Source organism: Pyrus communis, chromosome 3 (assembly GCF_963583255.1).
Source record: "Pyrus communis chromosome 3, drPyrComm1.1, whole genome shotgun sequence".
NCBI lineage: Eukaryota > Viridiplantae > Streptophyta > Magnoliopsida > Rosales > Rosaceae > Pyrus > Pyrus communis.
The window spans coordinates 30,703,632-30,721,536 of NC_084805.1; the positions used below are offsets into that span (position 1 = coordinate 30,703,632).

A 17,905-nucleotide genomic window follows, 5' to 3' on the forward strand; every position below is an offset into this window, starting at 1 on the left:
CGGCCTAAATGCTTACTAGGCCTCTGCCTTCCATCCGCATAAAGCCTTTTGGGACATTGATCACGCGTGACCGAGTCGACTTCATTCCAATGCGTTAGCTTAGCTAGAAAATTACGAAAATGTAGGATCAAGCTTGCAATGCTTCTGTTATGCTGCTATGCATGGTGATGTTTCTGAAGTACTAAAATGCGATTTTTTTTTTTTTTAGTACAACGATGTATTTTACATTAAGGATATGAGAAGTTCGGTTAAATTACATAATGGGCAATCTAATTTGGTATCGAATTCGTTATGAAATTCAAATTTAAGACATTTTACTTACAAATGATGAAGAATATCATCGTAATACTGTGTGGCAATGTAAACTCGAGTAGCAGTACAAATTTCAGAACAAGGAGAGACAAAATCCTTCAAAAATTGGTGCAATTAAACAAATAAAATCGGCGGAAACTAAGAAGGAAGTAAACTAAAAAACAGTATTAATCATTTCACGACACAATAGAAGAAGAAGGCAACTATCTCCTAATCTATTTTATTACAAACCACTCTTTAAAAGGAAATTAGAGAAATTAAAAAACGATTTAATTAAGAAAATAATAGAAAGTCAAATATCCTAGGTGCTGTATGAAATTGAACCAAAAGTCTCTCAGCTTTTAAGATTTCAACTTTTAATTGAAAAGTCTCCCCATCCTTTCCTTCCCCTTCCATTTTTTATCATCCCTTTCTTTTATCCCAAAAACAAAAAAACGTCGTCTCTTTGTTCCTTGCTGTGAAACCGTTGGGTTCCTGTACCGTCTCGTCTCGATCTCCTCCTTCAGTCATTCAATCCTTCAATCTGTTTTCTTCTTTTGTATGACCTGTGAGCTTTCATTTTGCGTATTATTCAGAAAGAAATCCAGATCAGATCAGGCGATTGCTTCTTCCCGCATTACCATTACGTGACAAGAAGTCGTCGTCGTCGTCGGAGCGTTTCCTCCTCAAATTTTGATGTCTTTCCTTTCATCTTGTTCGTATAATTTACAATTCCCTTTTGGTTACAAGAATCAATTTTGACTGACGGCTTTGTTTTGTTCACAATTTGTAAATTGCCATACATCGTACAATCCAATACAATACGAAAGGAAGGCAGGCGGGCAGGAAGGATTGTGGTGCTTTTCTTATCCGTTGGTGGGCTGTGGTTTGCTGCATGAATTGAATTGTGGTGGTTAGATAGATTAGATAGAATTAGAACATCACAAGAAACAAAAGAAAAGATGAAGCTGGTGGTTCAAGTATTGGGGGCTCGGGATCTACCAGCGATGGATCTCAACGGCTTTAGCGATCCGTACGTGAAGGTGCAGCTGGGGAAGCACAAGCTCAGGACCAAAGTGGTCAAGAAGACCTTAAACCCCTATTGGGGGGAAGAGTTCACCTTCAGGGTCGACGACCTCAAGGACGAGCTCGTCATCTCTGTCCTCGACGAGGACAAGTACTTCAACGACGACTTCGTTGGCTACGTCCGCATCCCTGTTTCCCAAGTCTTCGATGCCCGCAACAAGTCCCTTGAAACTGCTTGGCACCCTCTCCACCCCAAGAGTAAAAAATCCAAGAACAAGGATTGCGGTACTACTCTTACATTCTTCTGCTAAATTAAATGTGCCTACTTGCCTTTTCTTTTTCTTGTTAAAATTGCTCATACTTCCCGATGCACTAGTCTCCAAATCCAAATGCATACATTTCATGCTTTTCAAGTACAAAACTTGGGATTCTTGTCCCAAATTTGGAATGATAGCGTTGCTTACTGACAGGCAATACCAATACCCCATTTTTTGTAAATTCTAGCTACTTGTCATATTGTGGTTGGATTTGTCCCCAAGTTAGTTAATTTAAAATATTCCTTTATATGATTTTCTTCCTGACAGGCGAGATTCTTCTTGCAATACATTTTTCTTCAAACAATTCATTCGTGGACTCGGCTTCTGAGGGTGGTGACATAGGAAGTGAATCACCTTCAAGGTCTTTCAGTGGTGTTTCAGAATCAGCTTCTCCTGTGAGAGTGAGACCAGAAGAAACAGCATCTTTTAAGGACTTTAAGGAAGAAAAGATTTGTTCTCAGAAGACCTTTGCTGGTCGCATAGCTCAGATATTCAATAAAAATCCAGATTTGCTTTCAGCCTCCTCTAGCAGAGTGGACTTGTCCGAGCTGTCTGAAACTGCTAAATCCGAAGTTTGTGAGAGCAGCCCTGAGGATCAGTCCTCTTCCGCTACATTTGAAGAATTGATGAAAACAATACAGTCACGAGATCAAGAGAGTGAAACCCCAACCAACTTACCAGGAGGAGTGCTTGTGGATCAACTGTACGTCACTCCACCCCAAGACCTAAACACATTACTATTTTCAACAGATTCAGGTTTTCAAAAAGAGGTGGCAGATGCGCAGGGAACTACAGAATTGGATCCGGGGCAATGGAAATTAGATACCAGCACCGAGAGCGTCAAAAGAGTGGTGACATACGTTAAGGCTGCAACTAAGTTGATAAAGGCTGTCAAAGGAACTGAGGACCAAACGTATCTCAAAGCCGACGGGAAGGTTTTTGCAGTTTTAGCAAGCGTAAGCACTCCTGATGTTCCCTATGGGCGAACTTTTAAGACGGAGTTGCTCTACTGCATAACACCTGGCCCCGAGCTGCCATCAGGAGAGCAATCTTCACGTCTGGTAATATCCTGGCGGATGAATTTTCTGCAGAGCACCATGATGAAAGGAATGATAGAAAATGGAGCTCGACAAGGTTTAAGGGAAAGTTTTGACCACTATGCTACTATATTGTCTCAGAATGTTAAGCCAGTCGATTCAAAGGATCTTGGATCCAATAAGGATCAGGTTTTGGCATCACTGCAAGCTGAACCCCAGTCTGATTGGAAGCTGGCAGTCCAGTATTTTGCCAATTTCACTGTGATCTCCACATTATTTATTGGATTGTATATGTTTGTACACATCTGGCTTGCCCAACCCAGCACTATTCAAGGGCTGGAATTTGTTGGGCTTGACTTGCCGGATTCAATTGGTGAATTCATCGTCTGTGGTGTCCTGGTTCTTCAAGGAGAAAGGGTGCTGGGGTTGATCTCACGCTTCATGCAGGCCAGAGCACAAAACGGTAACATCACTTTTAGTGGTTGCTTTTGCTTTTGCTTGTAAATAGTAACATACACTTAGCTTCTGCCTTTCTCTAGTTGACAGTGTGTCCTTTTACATCAAACAATTAGTTTCATTCTTGTCATTATCACTATCAATATACATGCCAGGTTTTTTATCTACTCCACAAATTCCAATGTTTTAGAGAACTACATTTTTTTACCGCTGCTTCTTGCTCAGCAATTATATTTCTCTTCAACGGGGAGAACACAATGACGTGCATTTTTCAAACTGTTTCTAATCTGTTCAAAATCCAAATTTTCTTGATGTCCATATGTTTATCTTGTTATTTCTTTTGTTTTGAATATGATTTATCAGTATCATCTTTGTGTGTCTTATAGGCAGTGATCATGGAGTCAAAGCCCAAGGAGATGGTTGGTTGCTAACTGTTGCATTGATTGAAGGAAGTAACATAGCAGCTGTTGATTCGAGTGGGTTTTCTGATCCATACGTGGTGTTCACTTGCAATGGGAAAACTAGAACCAGCTCAATCAAGTTCCAGAAATGCGATCCTACATGGAATGGTGATTTTCCTTTGACCTGAGTTGTGTTGTTTGTTTGGTTTTAAATCTATACTTCTTCCAAATATATATGTCAGTGCATATTTTAACAATAATGTAAATCAAAAATTTAGAATATGTCTAGATTATGCAACTTATATAAACTAAATCTTGGTCTGATTTATTTCTTGTTGGTCTCTGCAGAAATATTTGAGTTTGATGCAATGGATGAACCTCCTTCTGTGTTGGATGTGGAAGTTTATGATTTTGATGGACCTTTTGATGAAGCTATCTCTCTGGGCCATGCTGAAATCAATTTTGTAAAAACTAATATATCAGATTTAGCTGACTTGTGGGTTCCTCTTCAAGGAAAGTTAGCTCAGGCATGCCAGTCAAAACTCCACCTGAGAATTTTCTTAAACAATACAAGAGGTGGCAACGTCGTAAATCAATTTTTAACTAAGATGGAGAAGGAGGTGGGAAAGAAGGTATAGCGGTCCATTATTTTGAAATTCACATTACCTGTGTTCTTTATCTTCTATTCCCTTTTCAGTAGTGTTCTACATACCTTTCATATGTTATTACTCATGATTGTTAGTGAAAACTATTCTAGATAACTGTGCGGTCTCCTCAAACAAATTCAGCATTCCAAAAACTGTTTGGGCTTCCACCGGAGGAATTTCTCATCAACGACTTTACCTGTCACTTGAAACGAAAAATGCCCCTGCAGGTGCTGTTAACATGGTTATACACCCTGTTGAAATTTTCCTTTTGACATTAAACTTTCTATTTGTTTCTTGAATCCATACTTGTAGAGCATGCAACCTTTTCTTGCTCCTCATTGTCTGTTATATGTTAGTTATATTTCTTATCTTACAGTTCTTCCCCTACAGGGCCGCCTATTTCTTTCTGCAAGAATAATTGGTTTCCATGCAAATTTATTTGGTCACAAGACAAAGTTCTTCTTCCTATGGGAGGATATAGAGGATATTCAAGTTGTACCTCCAACTCTGTCATCTATGGGCAGTCCAATTATAGTCATGACTCTGCGGCAGGGTAGAGGTATGGATGCAAGACATGGTGCAAAGACACAAGATGAGGAAGGCAGGCTCAAGTTCCATTTCCAGTCCTTTGTATCTTTCAATGTAGCTAACAGGTACCCGAAGGACTTCCTAGAATACCATGGCATTCATTCAACAAAGTAGAAACTTTTTTGTTAATTTTTGTGATCTTGTTCTCTCTTTAATTATTAGATATCATTTGTTTGGCATATGTTGGGTCTGCCCTTGCCTTCTTCTGACTTAGACTAGATCTCTGCCATTCCTTGCTCTTTTCTTTTGCTTGGTGGTGGTTTTGCACGAGTAACCCATCTCAACACTGACTTTACACCATTTTCTGAACAATTGATGTTTGCTTGGACATAAAGATTTGACTCACAACATCTGATGTTTCTGAATAGGACAATCATGGCTCTTTGGAAGGCTAGGTCTTTGAGTCCTGAGCAGAAGGTGAAAATAGTTGAAGAAGAATCCGATGTCAAGATCCAAGCTGAAGAGAGTGGGTCTTTCTTGGGCCTTGATGATGTCAGCATGTCTGAGGTTTATTCTGCAGCTCATTCCGTTCCTGTGAGCTCTCTCTCTCTCTCTCTCTCTCTCTCTCTTAGTGCATCTCTATTAGAACTAAGAATACACCTGCAACTCGCTTGTCCCCTTCTGCTGAACCTGTCTCATGGAATCAGAATAGCATAGCTTTCATCTAGATTATTTGCTGTGTGTGGTACTCATGACTATATGCACATCTGAGTTCTAATTATTTTAGTTTCTTCTCGACTGACCATCATATTTGTCTTGTTGGGGACAATAGACAAATTTCTTCATAGAGCTATTTGGCGGAGGTGAATTGGACCGTAGAGTTATGGAGAAAGCTGGTTGTCTTAACTACTCTTATACCCCATGGGAATCAGAGAAGGGCGATGTCTGTGTGAGGCAAATATATTACAGATTTGATAAACGTGTGTCCCAATATAGAGGAGAGGTGACTAGTACTCAGCAAAAATCCCGACTCCCTGATAGAAATGGTTGGCTTGTACAAGAGGTCTCGACCCTCCATGCAGTACCGCTTGGCGACTATTTCAATGTATGGATGACATTGAACTTATGCAGAATTCTGTTTAATAATCCTTATTTGTAAATGTGTCCCCCTTGAGTCACTTGTTTCACTACATGATTGACTAGTCCCTTTTCACAATTTGCAGCTTCACGTTCGATACCAAATCGAGGATTTGCCCTCAACACCAAAGGGATGCCAGGTAAAAGTATACTTTGGGGTTGAGTGGCTCAAAAGCACTCGGCATCAGAAAAGAATTACAAAAAACGTGCTTAAGAATCTGCAAGATCGCCTGAAGGACACCTTCAGTGTAGTTGAGAAGGAATTCACGATATAGTGGGTGGATTGGGTGCATTTCTGGAATTGTAGACATTTGACACGAAGAGTGCGGATATGACAGCTTGGATTGAGCTTGACTGGGTGATATGCCAGCTAGGAGACAATGAAAAAGTCTATAAGCTTTGGCTTGCAGAGGTGCGGCGGTAACATATGTATGATGGATGTGGTGGATGTGAAGGTGTAAGTGTGTATGTTGATGCTCCAGGGAGTACCATGGTCCTGGACGAGACAGTGCTTAGTGTTTCTGGGACAGAATCCTGGACTAGTTTAGGAGGAGGAGGAGGGGTTTTTGGTAGTTGCTGGTTGTGAATAACAGGTGCAGGTTATGCAATAACCTTCTAGTGTATATGGAAGTGGCAGGTCTAGTTTTTTGTGGTCTTGCCGTTTCTAGCCGAACAGCAGGCGCACCTCGCTGTTGGTGGTGGTGGCCCTGGCGGTGCTTATTCCTTTAGAATAGCTCAAACTTGTACCGATTTCATTTGTATTTGTTTGAATTATGAATAGCAATACGAAATTGTTGAAGAGATGTGGCTATATGTACATGACAGTTTGAAGCTTGTAGAGGAACCATTTTGTATAACTTGAACCTTCATTGCTTCCTTCCGGTGTCAATTGTTAACTTGAGATGAGGAATTGTAATTTATAGCTCCTTGGTTATTTAAAACTAAACTATTATTAGCGCTATAAAAAAGATTATTACCCTAAACCCAAATGCCAAGCGGGGATTAAACGCTTGTGTTTTCCCTTCTAGAGTAAAATGCCTAAACAAAATTGGATCAATCACAAAACCAACCAAATACATCATCAAGTAATATTGCAATATATATATAAATTTTTTTTTTTGTTCCCCCGAACATTGCAATATATTTGAAAAAATGAAAATAATAAAAATAAAAATAAATAAATAAATAAATAAAAGGAGGGCGGCGCCTTTGCTTTTGGGTTGAGTTCGCCCTCTCCAATCGCAAGTGTCCAGTCCTCTGCCCCTTCCAATGTAGGTTTCCGCTCTGCATTTCCTTTCTGCCCCAAACGAAAGTCTCTCCGCCTCCGCCTCGCAGCTGAGAGTTTGAGACTGCGACGTTACGTAAGTCTCTTGAAAATCCTAAATTTTGCTTTTGCTTTCGCTAACCATTCGGTCGGCGGCATTCGTTCTCATATTGTAACTTTGATTGCTAAGATTAGATGATCATCTTCCTTTCGGGTTAACAAGAATTAGATTATAGCCTATACTATAGGGATAGGATAATAGGATAATAGGTCCCAAGCTTCTTGTATTTTTGCAAATTTCACTCCGAATCCCGAGAATACTGACATCATGTACGGTAGAGCGGGCCTTGATCGATTTAAGAAAGCTCAGTCCTTGGAACCCTTCTCCGTCAATTCCAATCCCAATCCCAATTCCCCTTCCAAATCCAATCCCAAGCCCTCTCTTTCACACTCCCATCAACATCAACCCCCCCTCCCTCTCCCTCTTGCACCGCCCGAGGCCGCCCCCCTCGTGGAGCTGGGTCAGACCCACCAGCACCATCTCCCTCAGCTTGGTGCCGGTCAGTCCACTTGGAGGCCCCCTGACTGGGCAATCGACCCCCGCCCTGGTGTCTATTCTCTCGAGGTTCTCAAGGATGGTCAGGTTCTTGATCGCATTGCCCTTGATAGGCGTCGCAACATCTTTGGCCGCCAATCTCAGACTTGTGACTTTGTGCTTGATCATCAGTCCGTTTCCCGCCAGCATGCTGTTGTTGTTCCTCACAAGAATGGAAGGTCAGCCACACTTTCTCTCACTGTTCCTTTTCTTTCTATTTAATTCAATTGCGTGCTGTTGGTTTTGTTGACCAAGTGAAAGTTTGTTCTAGTTTGGGTTAGCCTCTCTTCAAAACTTGTAAAGAAAAGGGTAACAGAACAATAATCTACTAACTTAATCTTTACATCCAGATCATAGAGCTGGATTTGTTTAATATTTCTATGGTTTTATATTTAAGAAAGAGGGTGGTTTTTTAGGCAATGCCAGAGTAGCCCTACGACCTGATCCGTCAAACACATGATTCAATTAATCATCTAGGAGCTTCATGGATTCACCTATTTCACTATACTGCTTGGCCATGGCCATGTCCATGTCCATGTCCGTTCATACTCATGACAGTGTGCAGGCGATTGTTTTTTTATTTCCCATGCGTTAAGTAGTTGTATGATGTTGGTTTCTGTGATCCGAAGCCATTTACAAGCTTTATCCCTTCTGCAGCATATATGTAATTGATTTGGGGTCTGCACATGGTACTTTTGTTGCAAATGAAAGAGTGACTAAAGATACCCCTGTTGAACTTGAAGTGGGCCAGTCTTTGAGATTTGCTGCATCAACTAGAACTTATGTCTTGAGAAAGAATGACGCAGCTCTTTTTCCTCGTCCTCCACCGCCTTCAGAGGTTAATCTGCCACCACCTCCTGATCCATCTGATGAAGATGCTGTTGTGGCCTATAATACGCTTCTAAATCGTCATGGTCTGACCAACCCTGACGTAGTGGCTAAGTCCCGCGAGTCTAGTGACTCAGCAGGCGCAAAACGAGACAACCAGCGGCCAGAGAGACCCTCTAAGAGAATTAGGAAGGCAAGAGTATCATTCAGGGATCAAGTTGGAGGAGAGCTGGTTGAAGTAGTTGGGATTTCAGACGGTGTGGACGTAGAAACTGAACCGGGTCCAGTGGGTGTAAAAGAAGGAAGTCTTGTGGGGAAATATGAATCCCTTGTGCAGGTTACAGTAATCCCCAAAGGGAAGGAACAATTATATGTCAAGGAAGGCAATTCTTCCCAAAAAGGCATGACTGAAAAATTACAGGAGGTCTTAAATAGAGTCAAGACTGCTCCAAAGGGTAGGATTTATGATGACCTTTATGGAGAATCTTTTTCTGGCAAAGTGGGTTCGTCATGGGCATATCCTTCTTCTGTGGACTCGAGTGGTAGAAGACCCCCTCCAAGTAGAGATCCCGATGGGAAGGCATTAAGCGTAAACCATGGAACTAACTCAAGTCACATTGACGATGACGAAGATGATTTGTTTGGTGATTGATTGAGTCAAGCACTCGGTGGATGGATTTTTGTTCTTATTTGGGGTCTGACAATGTTTTGAAGATTCGAAAAGATTATATGGTCTTCCTTCCTTGTGAATGGGAAAAGAGTTACATTTAATCAACAAATTTCTTAGTATTGGTATGGCCTGATCCATAATCTCCATGTCAGTTAATGTTAGGGGAGCCGCTAGTGCTAGTGCTAGGTAGGTCATTTATTTGATCCCTCTCAATCTGATGTGAAGTGGTTTATGCTGGTATATTATTATTAACCTGACAGGAAGTCTTTTGTGAGATGCTGATGCGGGTTGGCGGGTGGAGGGAGTGGCCTGGTTTTGTAGTAAGATGATCTGTTGGTATCTCCTCGCAATGTAGCCCTGCTAAAGACTCGAAACTTGTTGAGGATTGCTGCACATTTTAATGCATTAGGCTGTAGCGTGAAACCAGCCAGCTTATAATTTGCATGTGAATTCTGTTTTTTTATTCACGAATTGTGTATTCTTGTAATTGAACTACCAATGAATCATTTGCGTTATGATTAATGGAGCTGATTTCCACACATTCTTTTTACCCTCTCTCACATTTCTCTTTATTATTTGGTCATCAATTGAATAAATCAAATGAAAACAACAGACGAGATTAAATAGTGGCGGATGGGAGGAGAAAAATGCGTGTCTATAATTTCCCTCCTTAATAGAGTAGCAATGTTTCATGTGAGTAAATAATGTGATGTATGCGCATTAGAAAAAAAATATTGGAAGTTTTCAAGTGGAGAGGATCTCAATTGAAGGAAATTAGAATGGACCTTTGACCTTTTTGTTCCCCATGCATTGCGCACTTGTGTTTTTTTTTGAAATTTTGAATTAACAAAATCTCATCTGGGTTTAGGAGCCCCGAAGCATAGGATCCGAATTCCATGAGCGTTTCGAAAGCTTTTGACCGACCGTGACCATGACCTTGTTGGAAGCGTTGTTATGATATCGATGAGAACCTTGAGGAGGAGAAACTTGGAGGGAATCTATTGCCCTGTTCGAAACTATTACAGACATTTGTCAGCCATCGCCAATGGACCCCAACAGTCCCCTGTAACTGTTGGGTCGGAGGCGGCGAGGGACGCGTACCCTCCACTTGTTCATGAAATCCTGCAAATTTGTGCAGGAACAGGTGCACCCGCGGAAGGGAAGGCCTGCCATGCACACATCATACGTTTCGGATTAACAGCAGACACATTAACCTCTAATATGCTCATCAACGTGTACTCCAAATGTGGTTTACTTGATTGTGCCGGCAAGGTATTCGATGAAATGCCTGAAAGGAGCTTAGTTTCATGGAATACAATGATTGGGTCACTTGCTCGGAATGGGGAAGAACAAGAAGCTCTTGGTCTTTTCTTGCAGATGCAAAGACAAGGAAACACTTTCAGTGAATTCACCGTTTCAAGTGTTCTTTGTGCTTGTGCTGCGAAATGCGCTGTGTTTGAGAGTAAACAACTGCATGCTCTTGCTGTTAAGTTAGCAATGAATATAAATGTCTATGTGGGAACCGCGTTGCTTGATGTTTATGCAAAGTCTGGTTTGATAAAGGATGCAAGCTCTGTTTTTGAGTCTTTGCCAGAGAGGAGTGTTGTTACATGGAGTTCGATGGTTGCCGGGTATGTGCAAAATGAGCTTTTTGAAGAGGCTTTGGTGTTGTTCCATAGAGCTAAAAGGATAGGGTTAGAACAGAACCAGTTTACAGTTTCTTCTGCTATTTGTGCTTGTGCAGGTCTGGCAGCTCTCATTGAAGGAAAGCAGGTGCATGCTCTTTTATCTAAAATTGGCTTTGGTTTGAATATATTTATTGTTTCCTCTCTTATAGACATGTATGCAAAATGTGGTAGCATTAGAGAAGCATACAGTGTGTTTCAAGGTATGAGCGAGAGGAACATTGTTTTATGGAATGCCATGATTTCAGGGTTCGCTAGACATGCTTGCTCCCTAGAGGTGATGATCTTATTTGAGAAAATGCAGCAGATGGGTATGTTCCCGAGCGAAGTAACCTATGTTTCGGTATTAACTGCCTGTAGTCATATGGGACTAGTTGAAAGTGGAAAGAAATATTTCAACCTCATGATAGCAGAACACAATGTGTCACCAAATGTTGTTCACTATTCATGCATGGTTGATATTTTAGGTCGGTCAGGGTTGATTATTGAAGCCTATGACTTGATACAGAAAATTCCGTTTGGTGTTACTGCTTCTATGTGGGGTTCTTTGTTGGCTTCTTGTAGGATCCATGGAAATCTTGACTTGGCCGAGCTCGCAGCACAGCATTTGTCTGAGATAGAACCTAATAATGCAGGAAACCATATTTTGCTGTCAAATGTTTATGCAGCAAATAAGAAGTGGGAGGAAGTTGCGAGAACAAGGAAGACTCTTAAAGAAAGCGAGTTGAAGAAAGAGAGAGGGAAGAGTTGGATTGAAATAAAGGACAAAGTTCACTCATTTATGGTTGGAGAGAGGAAACATGCTAGAATTGATGAGATATATTCAAAATTGGACGATTTGGTGACAGAATTGAAGATAATGGGGTACAAGGCTGAGACTGAACATGACCTTCATTGCGTGGGTGAAAGCAGAAAGCATGAACTTTTGAGGCACCACAGTGAGAAACTTGCTCTTACTTTTGGGTTGATATGCTTACCTTCCAATGCTCCTATCAGGATCATGAAGAATCTTAGGATTTGTGGTGATTGCCATGCTTTTATGAAGATTAGTTCAAGTTGTAGGGGAAGGGAAATCATCGTTAGGGATACAAACAGGTTTCACCATTTCAAGAATGGTTATTGCTCTTGTGGGGAATTCTGGTGAAATACTTTTTTGTGTTCCGTTGCGTTTCGAGGGTCCAGTCCAGTTTACCAGAAATGGGATGGGAGCGCAAGAGATTCATCCAATGGCTGCTGATTGGGGATGTGCTCTCCGCTTGCAGAGGTTAATCTGATCCGTCCGATGAAGATTGTTGTTGTGGCTGATGATTAAGACACATGCAAATGGTGATGGTCTGACGTAGTGCCTAAGGCCAGTTGTTTTGTGATTATACATGAACATATGCGAGTGCAAACAAGCGTAGGCGGTGCGGTGTATCCAACTGAAGGTGTTGCCTAAATAGTAAACATGTAAGGAGGTCCTTCCTTTTTCTTTTTGGAATGAATTTGTGCTGAGAGTAGAGATTGACTAGTACCACCAGTGCCTTTTTTTTTACATCACCACACTAATTGCGCATGCACGTGCACTTTGACGATCCATCAAGTTGGTCTCCAATATTCTCTGTTAGAGTAATAAGTAATTAGTTGTGAACAATATGAAGTGATTAATATTAATTTGTGAGGACTGAGGGGGCCATGCTGCATTAGCAATTAATTAAACAAGAAAAATATTAGTTTTGGATAACATAGGCAATGATATAACAATATCTAATTAATCAAAACAAGTACCTTAATCCTCCGAGCTTTAACTTTAGTGCTGATATCACGACCATTCCGTCTTTGTCATAATATAATTGAATGTTGAACAACTAACATATATATATTGAACAATTAACACACACGCACATATGTATAATATATGGGTCTTTGACGAATAATTAGCAGTTGACTCATCCATCTTAATTTCAAATGAAGAGATTGAATGGACGTATGGATGGGGCCCTGCGCTCTCTAATCTGATTACAATTTACATGATATTATATGTATCATCATGCGGGGCCGGCTCTGGAGCCTTTAGAATTATTGTATGTAAGATTATCTCCAGCCAAATGTTAATAGGTTATATTTAGATTTAAAATTGACAAAATCGTTCTTCAATTCTGTGATTAAAGGGGATTTGGCTAAAACAATCAGGCCAAAGTTTGGACCCAGGGCAAAAGTAATAAAATATAAAGAGTAGTAAAACATAGCCCAACAAAATTGGAGATGAAAATTTTAACCCTAAATAGTCTTTAAAATATTAATCTTTGGAGGACTAAAACACAGTCAAGGGCTATGTCTAGACCTTCATTATGTATCTCATGCAATTTATTTGCTATGGAGTAAAACATAGCCAAAGAGCGATTATATTGCACACGTACGAGTGAGTATAAAATAATGGATGGTGCTATTTACACTCTTTTTTTTTACTTTCTACACGTCTTTTATTAACTTGTTTTTTTATTTTTTTTTTCAATTCATTTGATCAAACGGTCAAAAAGTAAGTGAAAGTAAGAGGTAAAAATGTGTGTGGATAGCACCAACCAAAATAATATATATGCAGAATATCCCAATTGCGTTGGTGGAGAAATTTTTCACGTATTCAGAATTCAAATACAAGTGGAGGGATATAAAAGAATATATTATTATAACATGAAATACTGTTTGAATACTTTACACTTGAAAAAATTTCTCATATTGGTACAATATAGAGAGGGGCGGAGTTTGAAAAATATACATATGAAAATCTTATTAGAACTCTCTAAATGTTTGGTACGAGTCATTTTTGTGTGTACTAAGTGTTTAATGTAATGTTTGCTAGACATATCTCGACAAGTTTGGTCGACAACACTTGACATATTCTTTCGATACAACTCATAAGATATTTCGATATATGTTAATATCTGTTAACATGTAGGCACATGATTTGATTAGCAACAACAAATCTACTAGATGTTCGATAAAATACTTTGGTAAATAAACAAGTTGTATATTTTTCGCGCTCCTCCCTATTAAGAGGAGGATGCATGGTTGGTTGAGACTCGGGACTAGAAAGTGGGGAAGAAGAGAATACTTGTCTGTGTCTGGCCCTGAAAGCAACCGACAATGGGGAGGCATGACAATCCGCTCAGCGCGACTGCAAAGAATTATTCAGTGTGTTTGAAATTCAGTTGGTACATTACATGTTATCATATACATATAAAGATATTTGAAAAATAAAATTTTTTTTTACTTATATAATAATACGTGTATCATCTTGTGTTTTGAAACATTGAAAATTTTTATAACTACGAGTGCGAGAAATGTAACAAACGGTAAATGATGAAACACGTGGATGACATGCAGATAATCAAGTAGCTTTGCAATTGCTAGCCTAGCCTAGACTAGAAGAAGGAGGAGGAGAATATCCCTTCACCTTAGAAAGTGGAGGAAATCATCATGATTGATGAGGAAATGGGAACTGGGAATCAATTAATTAATGGGATCTTCCATTATTTCCTTTCATTTCAATTTCAACGGAGAGATGAATATAATGTAAGTATCTAAGCCAAGCAGAGGAGGCTTAATCAGTTAGAGTAATCAGCAAGATGTGATGATCTGGTCCCACGCGATGAGCACGATGTTTCAGTAATGGACTACTAGTAGGAGCACTCTTTTGAGCTTTTTCTTTACTTTCCTTGTTTCTTTAATGCATTCTCACTTCCCACTTTCAATCTTCTTACACATATATTATATTGCTTTGCTTTTTCGTAATTAATTAGTTCAATTCTAATCTAATTTTAATAATTCAACCAGAGATAGAGCACTAGGTCCCCATCGCCAGAAGAGACCTGTCGATCCCGCTTTTTCTATCATTATGAGTAATACTAAAGAGACTAAAATTGTATAAAAAAATTTATAAACTAAATGATATGAAAGTTGATGATTGAATTATTCTTAAACGTTGATAAATGTGCTCAATCCTATTAGTGACACATCATTTAGTTTACAAATTTTGTCTACAAATTTAATCTTCATAACATTATCAAATCATAAATTATGCATGTCTTACGAATAATGCTCTTTTCATACATTACCATGTTGATTAATCCCAACCAATTCCACACACACTGCAGACAGACTCTCTCTGTCTCTCGTTGGTGTCTGTCTCACACTCACAGCAGTCACAGTAGTACTTGATTCTAGCTACCAAGCTTAGCTAGCTAATAGAAAGTTATTAGTCGTCTCTAATACTGTCTCCCTCTCTCTGTCTCTGGGGATTATATGCATGAGATGTATACCCTATTCTATATATTTTCACGTTGCTAGCTGCATCTCATCACGTTAAAGCCCCGGCCGCTCGCTCTTTGTTGTTGGCTAGTACGTACTTGAATGGCTTCTCATCAGAAATTATTAAACATCGGATTTGCTATTTTGGTTGCGCAGCTATACAGTTGCTCTCTCCAATCCATCGATCAGTCCACTCAATCGCTTGGAATCATTTGAAGGTAGTTAAATTAATTTGCTTTTCCGATCGATTTTATATATTAGTGCTAGCTGCTGTTGCTGCCTTGGAAGTCAACAATGTTCCTTCAGCTCAATTGTTTACTTGCGGTACGTACCTTCCTTTTGATCATTATAATTCTTAGTTACCATTCATTGGAATAGTTTTGGCCGTGTATGTATAGAGTAGCTGAGTCGTCCCAATCCCATTTACTATACTCGATAATGTTAATGATATATGCTATTTAGTATAAACATAGGGAAACTGGAGTGTGATTATGTGACATATATACATAGAATTGAATCATCAAACTAGCTTGCAAGTTAACCCTATCCTGATATAATTAACTTGAAAAGTTCTTATGTGTGTGAGTGTATTAAGATAAATAACTTGAGTTAAGGCAATCCTTGGTGCAACGAAAAAGTTGTTTTTTTATGACTGGAATGTCACAGATTCGAGTCGTGGAAACATCTTCTTTGCAAAGTAAAGATAAAGCTGCATACGATAAACATTCCCTTTATTCCTCGTAAAAACAGATAACCTTGTTGCCTTGGGTCACCTTTTATATATAATTTTAGTGCATTTCCGTTATGGTATTCAGAGATGAAGGAAAGATTATGCCTTACTTTGCTAAGGGATAAATACATAATGTCCAAAGGATACTGTAAGGCAGGAGATCGAGCTTTAACAATTATTTACAAGTCAGCTAAAATGATGGGGAAAAAAATTGAAATTCCAATTGAATATATGGACAAAAGAAATGAACAAAACCATCCTATATACGGAGCTTGTGGAGGGGCTCTTTATCAATGTCAAAAGTGAGTCCGTCCCTAAATAGCTAAATGGTCTCCGCCCTCCAGTATCTATCTATAATATAAGAAAAACTAATGAAAAATACTTGAAAATTTTAAGTTTTAACGATAAAGACAAAATAAAGGGTAAAATGAATAGTACCATGATTAACTTTTTAGTGTAAAAATGTAATTTTTGTTAAAGTACATAATACCGTGAACTTTTCGTTAAAACTCTCATATATATATATATATATTCGTCTGTACATATATACACATACAACTTGAGAGGTCATGCTCACTCATATATTATAATTTTATATGTATTCAACAAAGTTGGCGTCATAAGTCATGAGCAGAGAGTAGATTGTTTATGGTGTTCTAGCCATGCTACCTTTAATCAGCTAACGTTTCTTGCGATTGATGCTTCTCTTTTCTGATAGATAGATAGACTATATATACGTATGAACTAATTAATATTCTATTTTTTATACAAAAATGTTTGTATTATTCTTTCTGACTTGCTAATTGGAAAAAAAAATGTAGGTTTTTTTCTATCTGAATAAGAAAAATGTGTACTGCTTGTAGTGCCACATTAGCACTAAATATATGGTTCCTCTTTCAAGGATATCTATGTATCCAGGCCAAAAGTGGTTTAACAGTATAAACTAGGTCATGCGATGCGAGTCATGAGTCTAGAGGTTGAGTTGGGTTGTACTAGGAATTGGAACAAACTAGATATATAATATTTTATATATACACAAATAGGAAGCTTGTGAGAAGGGGTTCCATTTTTTTTTTTTATAAAAATAAGCATTAGTTGTGGGATTCATACTTTACCGAACTTTAATGATCCAAACTAGTCTTATTTAAACGATTTGTATCGTTAAAGTTTGATGTGAAATAAGCCCCACACCTGATTCCTATTTAAAAAAAAAAAAGAGAATTCCTTTGCATAAAGAGCCTGTATAATTATATATACAAAAGAAACAACCATATATATATATATATATATATATAGTGATTTGTTATTAGTACTTCAAAAATCTCATTTGGCACTCCAAACTTTCTATAATTAGAAAGAAAAATACACTTACGAGAAGTGTAGAATGTGATTTTTTGAATGCTAATAACAATTTCTTATATATATATATATATGAATATAGATCCTCTCCTGAGCTTCTCTATGCGAATCCAGCGGACAACATAATCGTGGCCGTTGATCCAAATCGTGCGGTCATGAATCCAAAGCTTCTCTATGCAAAATGGCCTTTTTTCTTCCTCTTTCCCTGGGAAGTGCCGAACAGAAGATTTCAATTCTGATGTGGCTGTCCGCATTCAACAACAACATTTCCTATGTATCAGAATGCTCCTAACATGGAGGCGTCGAATTGCTCTTGACAGAAGATTTCAATTCCAAACAAAATTAAGACAAATAATTGATGACCCAATTTGAAATTTGATCCAAATTCAACAACCCAATTATTCTTCTTTTCTGGTAAAAAAAAAAACCCCGGTCGAGCTAGATGGCGAATTAGAAAGCATGGGTCAGTGACTTGGCGCCGCTAGTCGTCGGAGCCGATGCGGCAGTCGCGTTCAACAGGAATTTGAGGGGGTTTTGGGGCTTATGGACCAATTGGGCGGCTGGAACATGGTGCTGAAGTTGGAGGTGGAGAAGCATTCCATCTGGGGGAGAGAAGCAGAACATGACAGAGAGAAGGAAAGTGATGA

General features: G+C 39.0%; 3 protein-coding genes across 3 annotated transcripts; all 3 read left to right on the forward strand.

The window, feature by feature from the left end:
- Window positions 1-662: 662 nt before the first annotated feature.
- LOC137729619 (C2 and GRAM domain-containing protein At1g03370-like) lies at window positions 663-6,716 on the forward strand. Its single transcript, XM_068468598.1, has 9 exons — window positions 663-1,602; window positions 1,902-3,134; window positions 3,514-3,696; window positions 3,877-4,160; window positions 4,286-4,402; window positions 4,566-4,828; window positions 5,132-5,297; window positions 5,536-5,808; window positions 5,927-6,716. The coding sequence occupies exons 1-9, from the start codon at window positions 1,254-1,256 to the stop codon at window positions 6,113-6,115; spliced, it is 3,057 nt and encodes a 1,018-aa protein (XP_068324699.1). The 5' UTR covers window positions 663-1,253; the 3' UTR covers window positions 6,116-6,716.
- A 343-nt stretch (window positions 6,717-7,059) lies between these two features.
- LOC137729005 (protein phosphatase 1 regulatory inhibitor subunit PPP1R8 homolog) lies at window positions 7,060-9,738 on the forward strand. The gene is made up of 2 exons (XM_068467822.1): window positions 7,060-7,878; window positions 8,357-9,738. Exons 1-2 carry the CDS (start codon window positions 7,433-7,435, stop codon window positions 9,177-9,179), a joined length of 1,269 nt encoding a protein of 422 aa, XP_068323923.1. The 5' UTR covers window positions 7,060-7,432; the 3' UTR covers window positions 9,180-9,738.
- A 227-nt stretch (window positions 9,739-9,965) lies between these two features.
- On the forward strand, window positions 9,966-12,453 carry LOC137730135 (pentatricopeptide repeat-containing protein At5g04780, mitochondrial-like). The gene has a single exon (XM_068469197.1). The coding sequence runs from the start codon at window positions 10,152-10,154 to the stop codon at window positions 12,024-12,026; it is 1,875 nt and encodes a 624-aa protein (XP_068325298.1). The 5' UTR covers window positions 9,966-10,151; the 3' UTR covers window positions 12,027-12,453.
- Window positions 12,454-17,905: the final 5,452 nt, after the last annotated feature.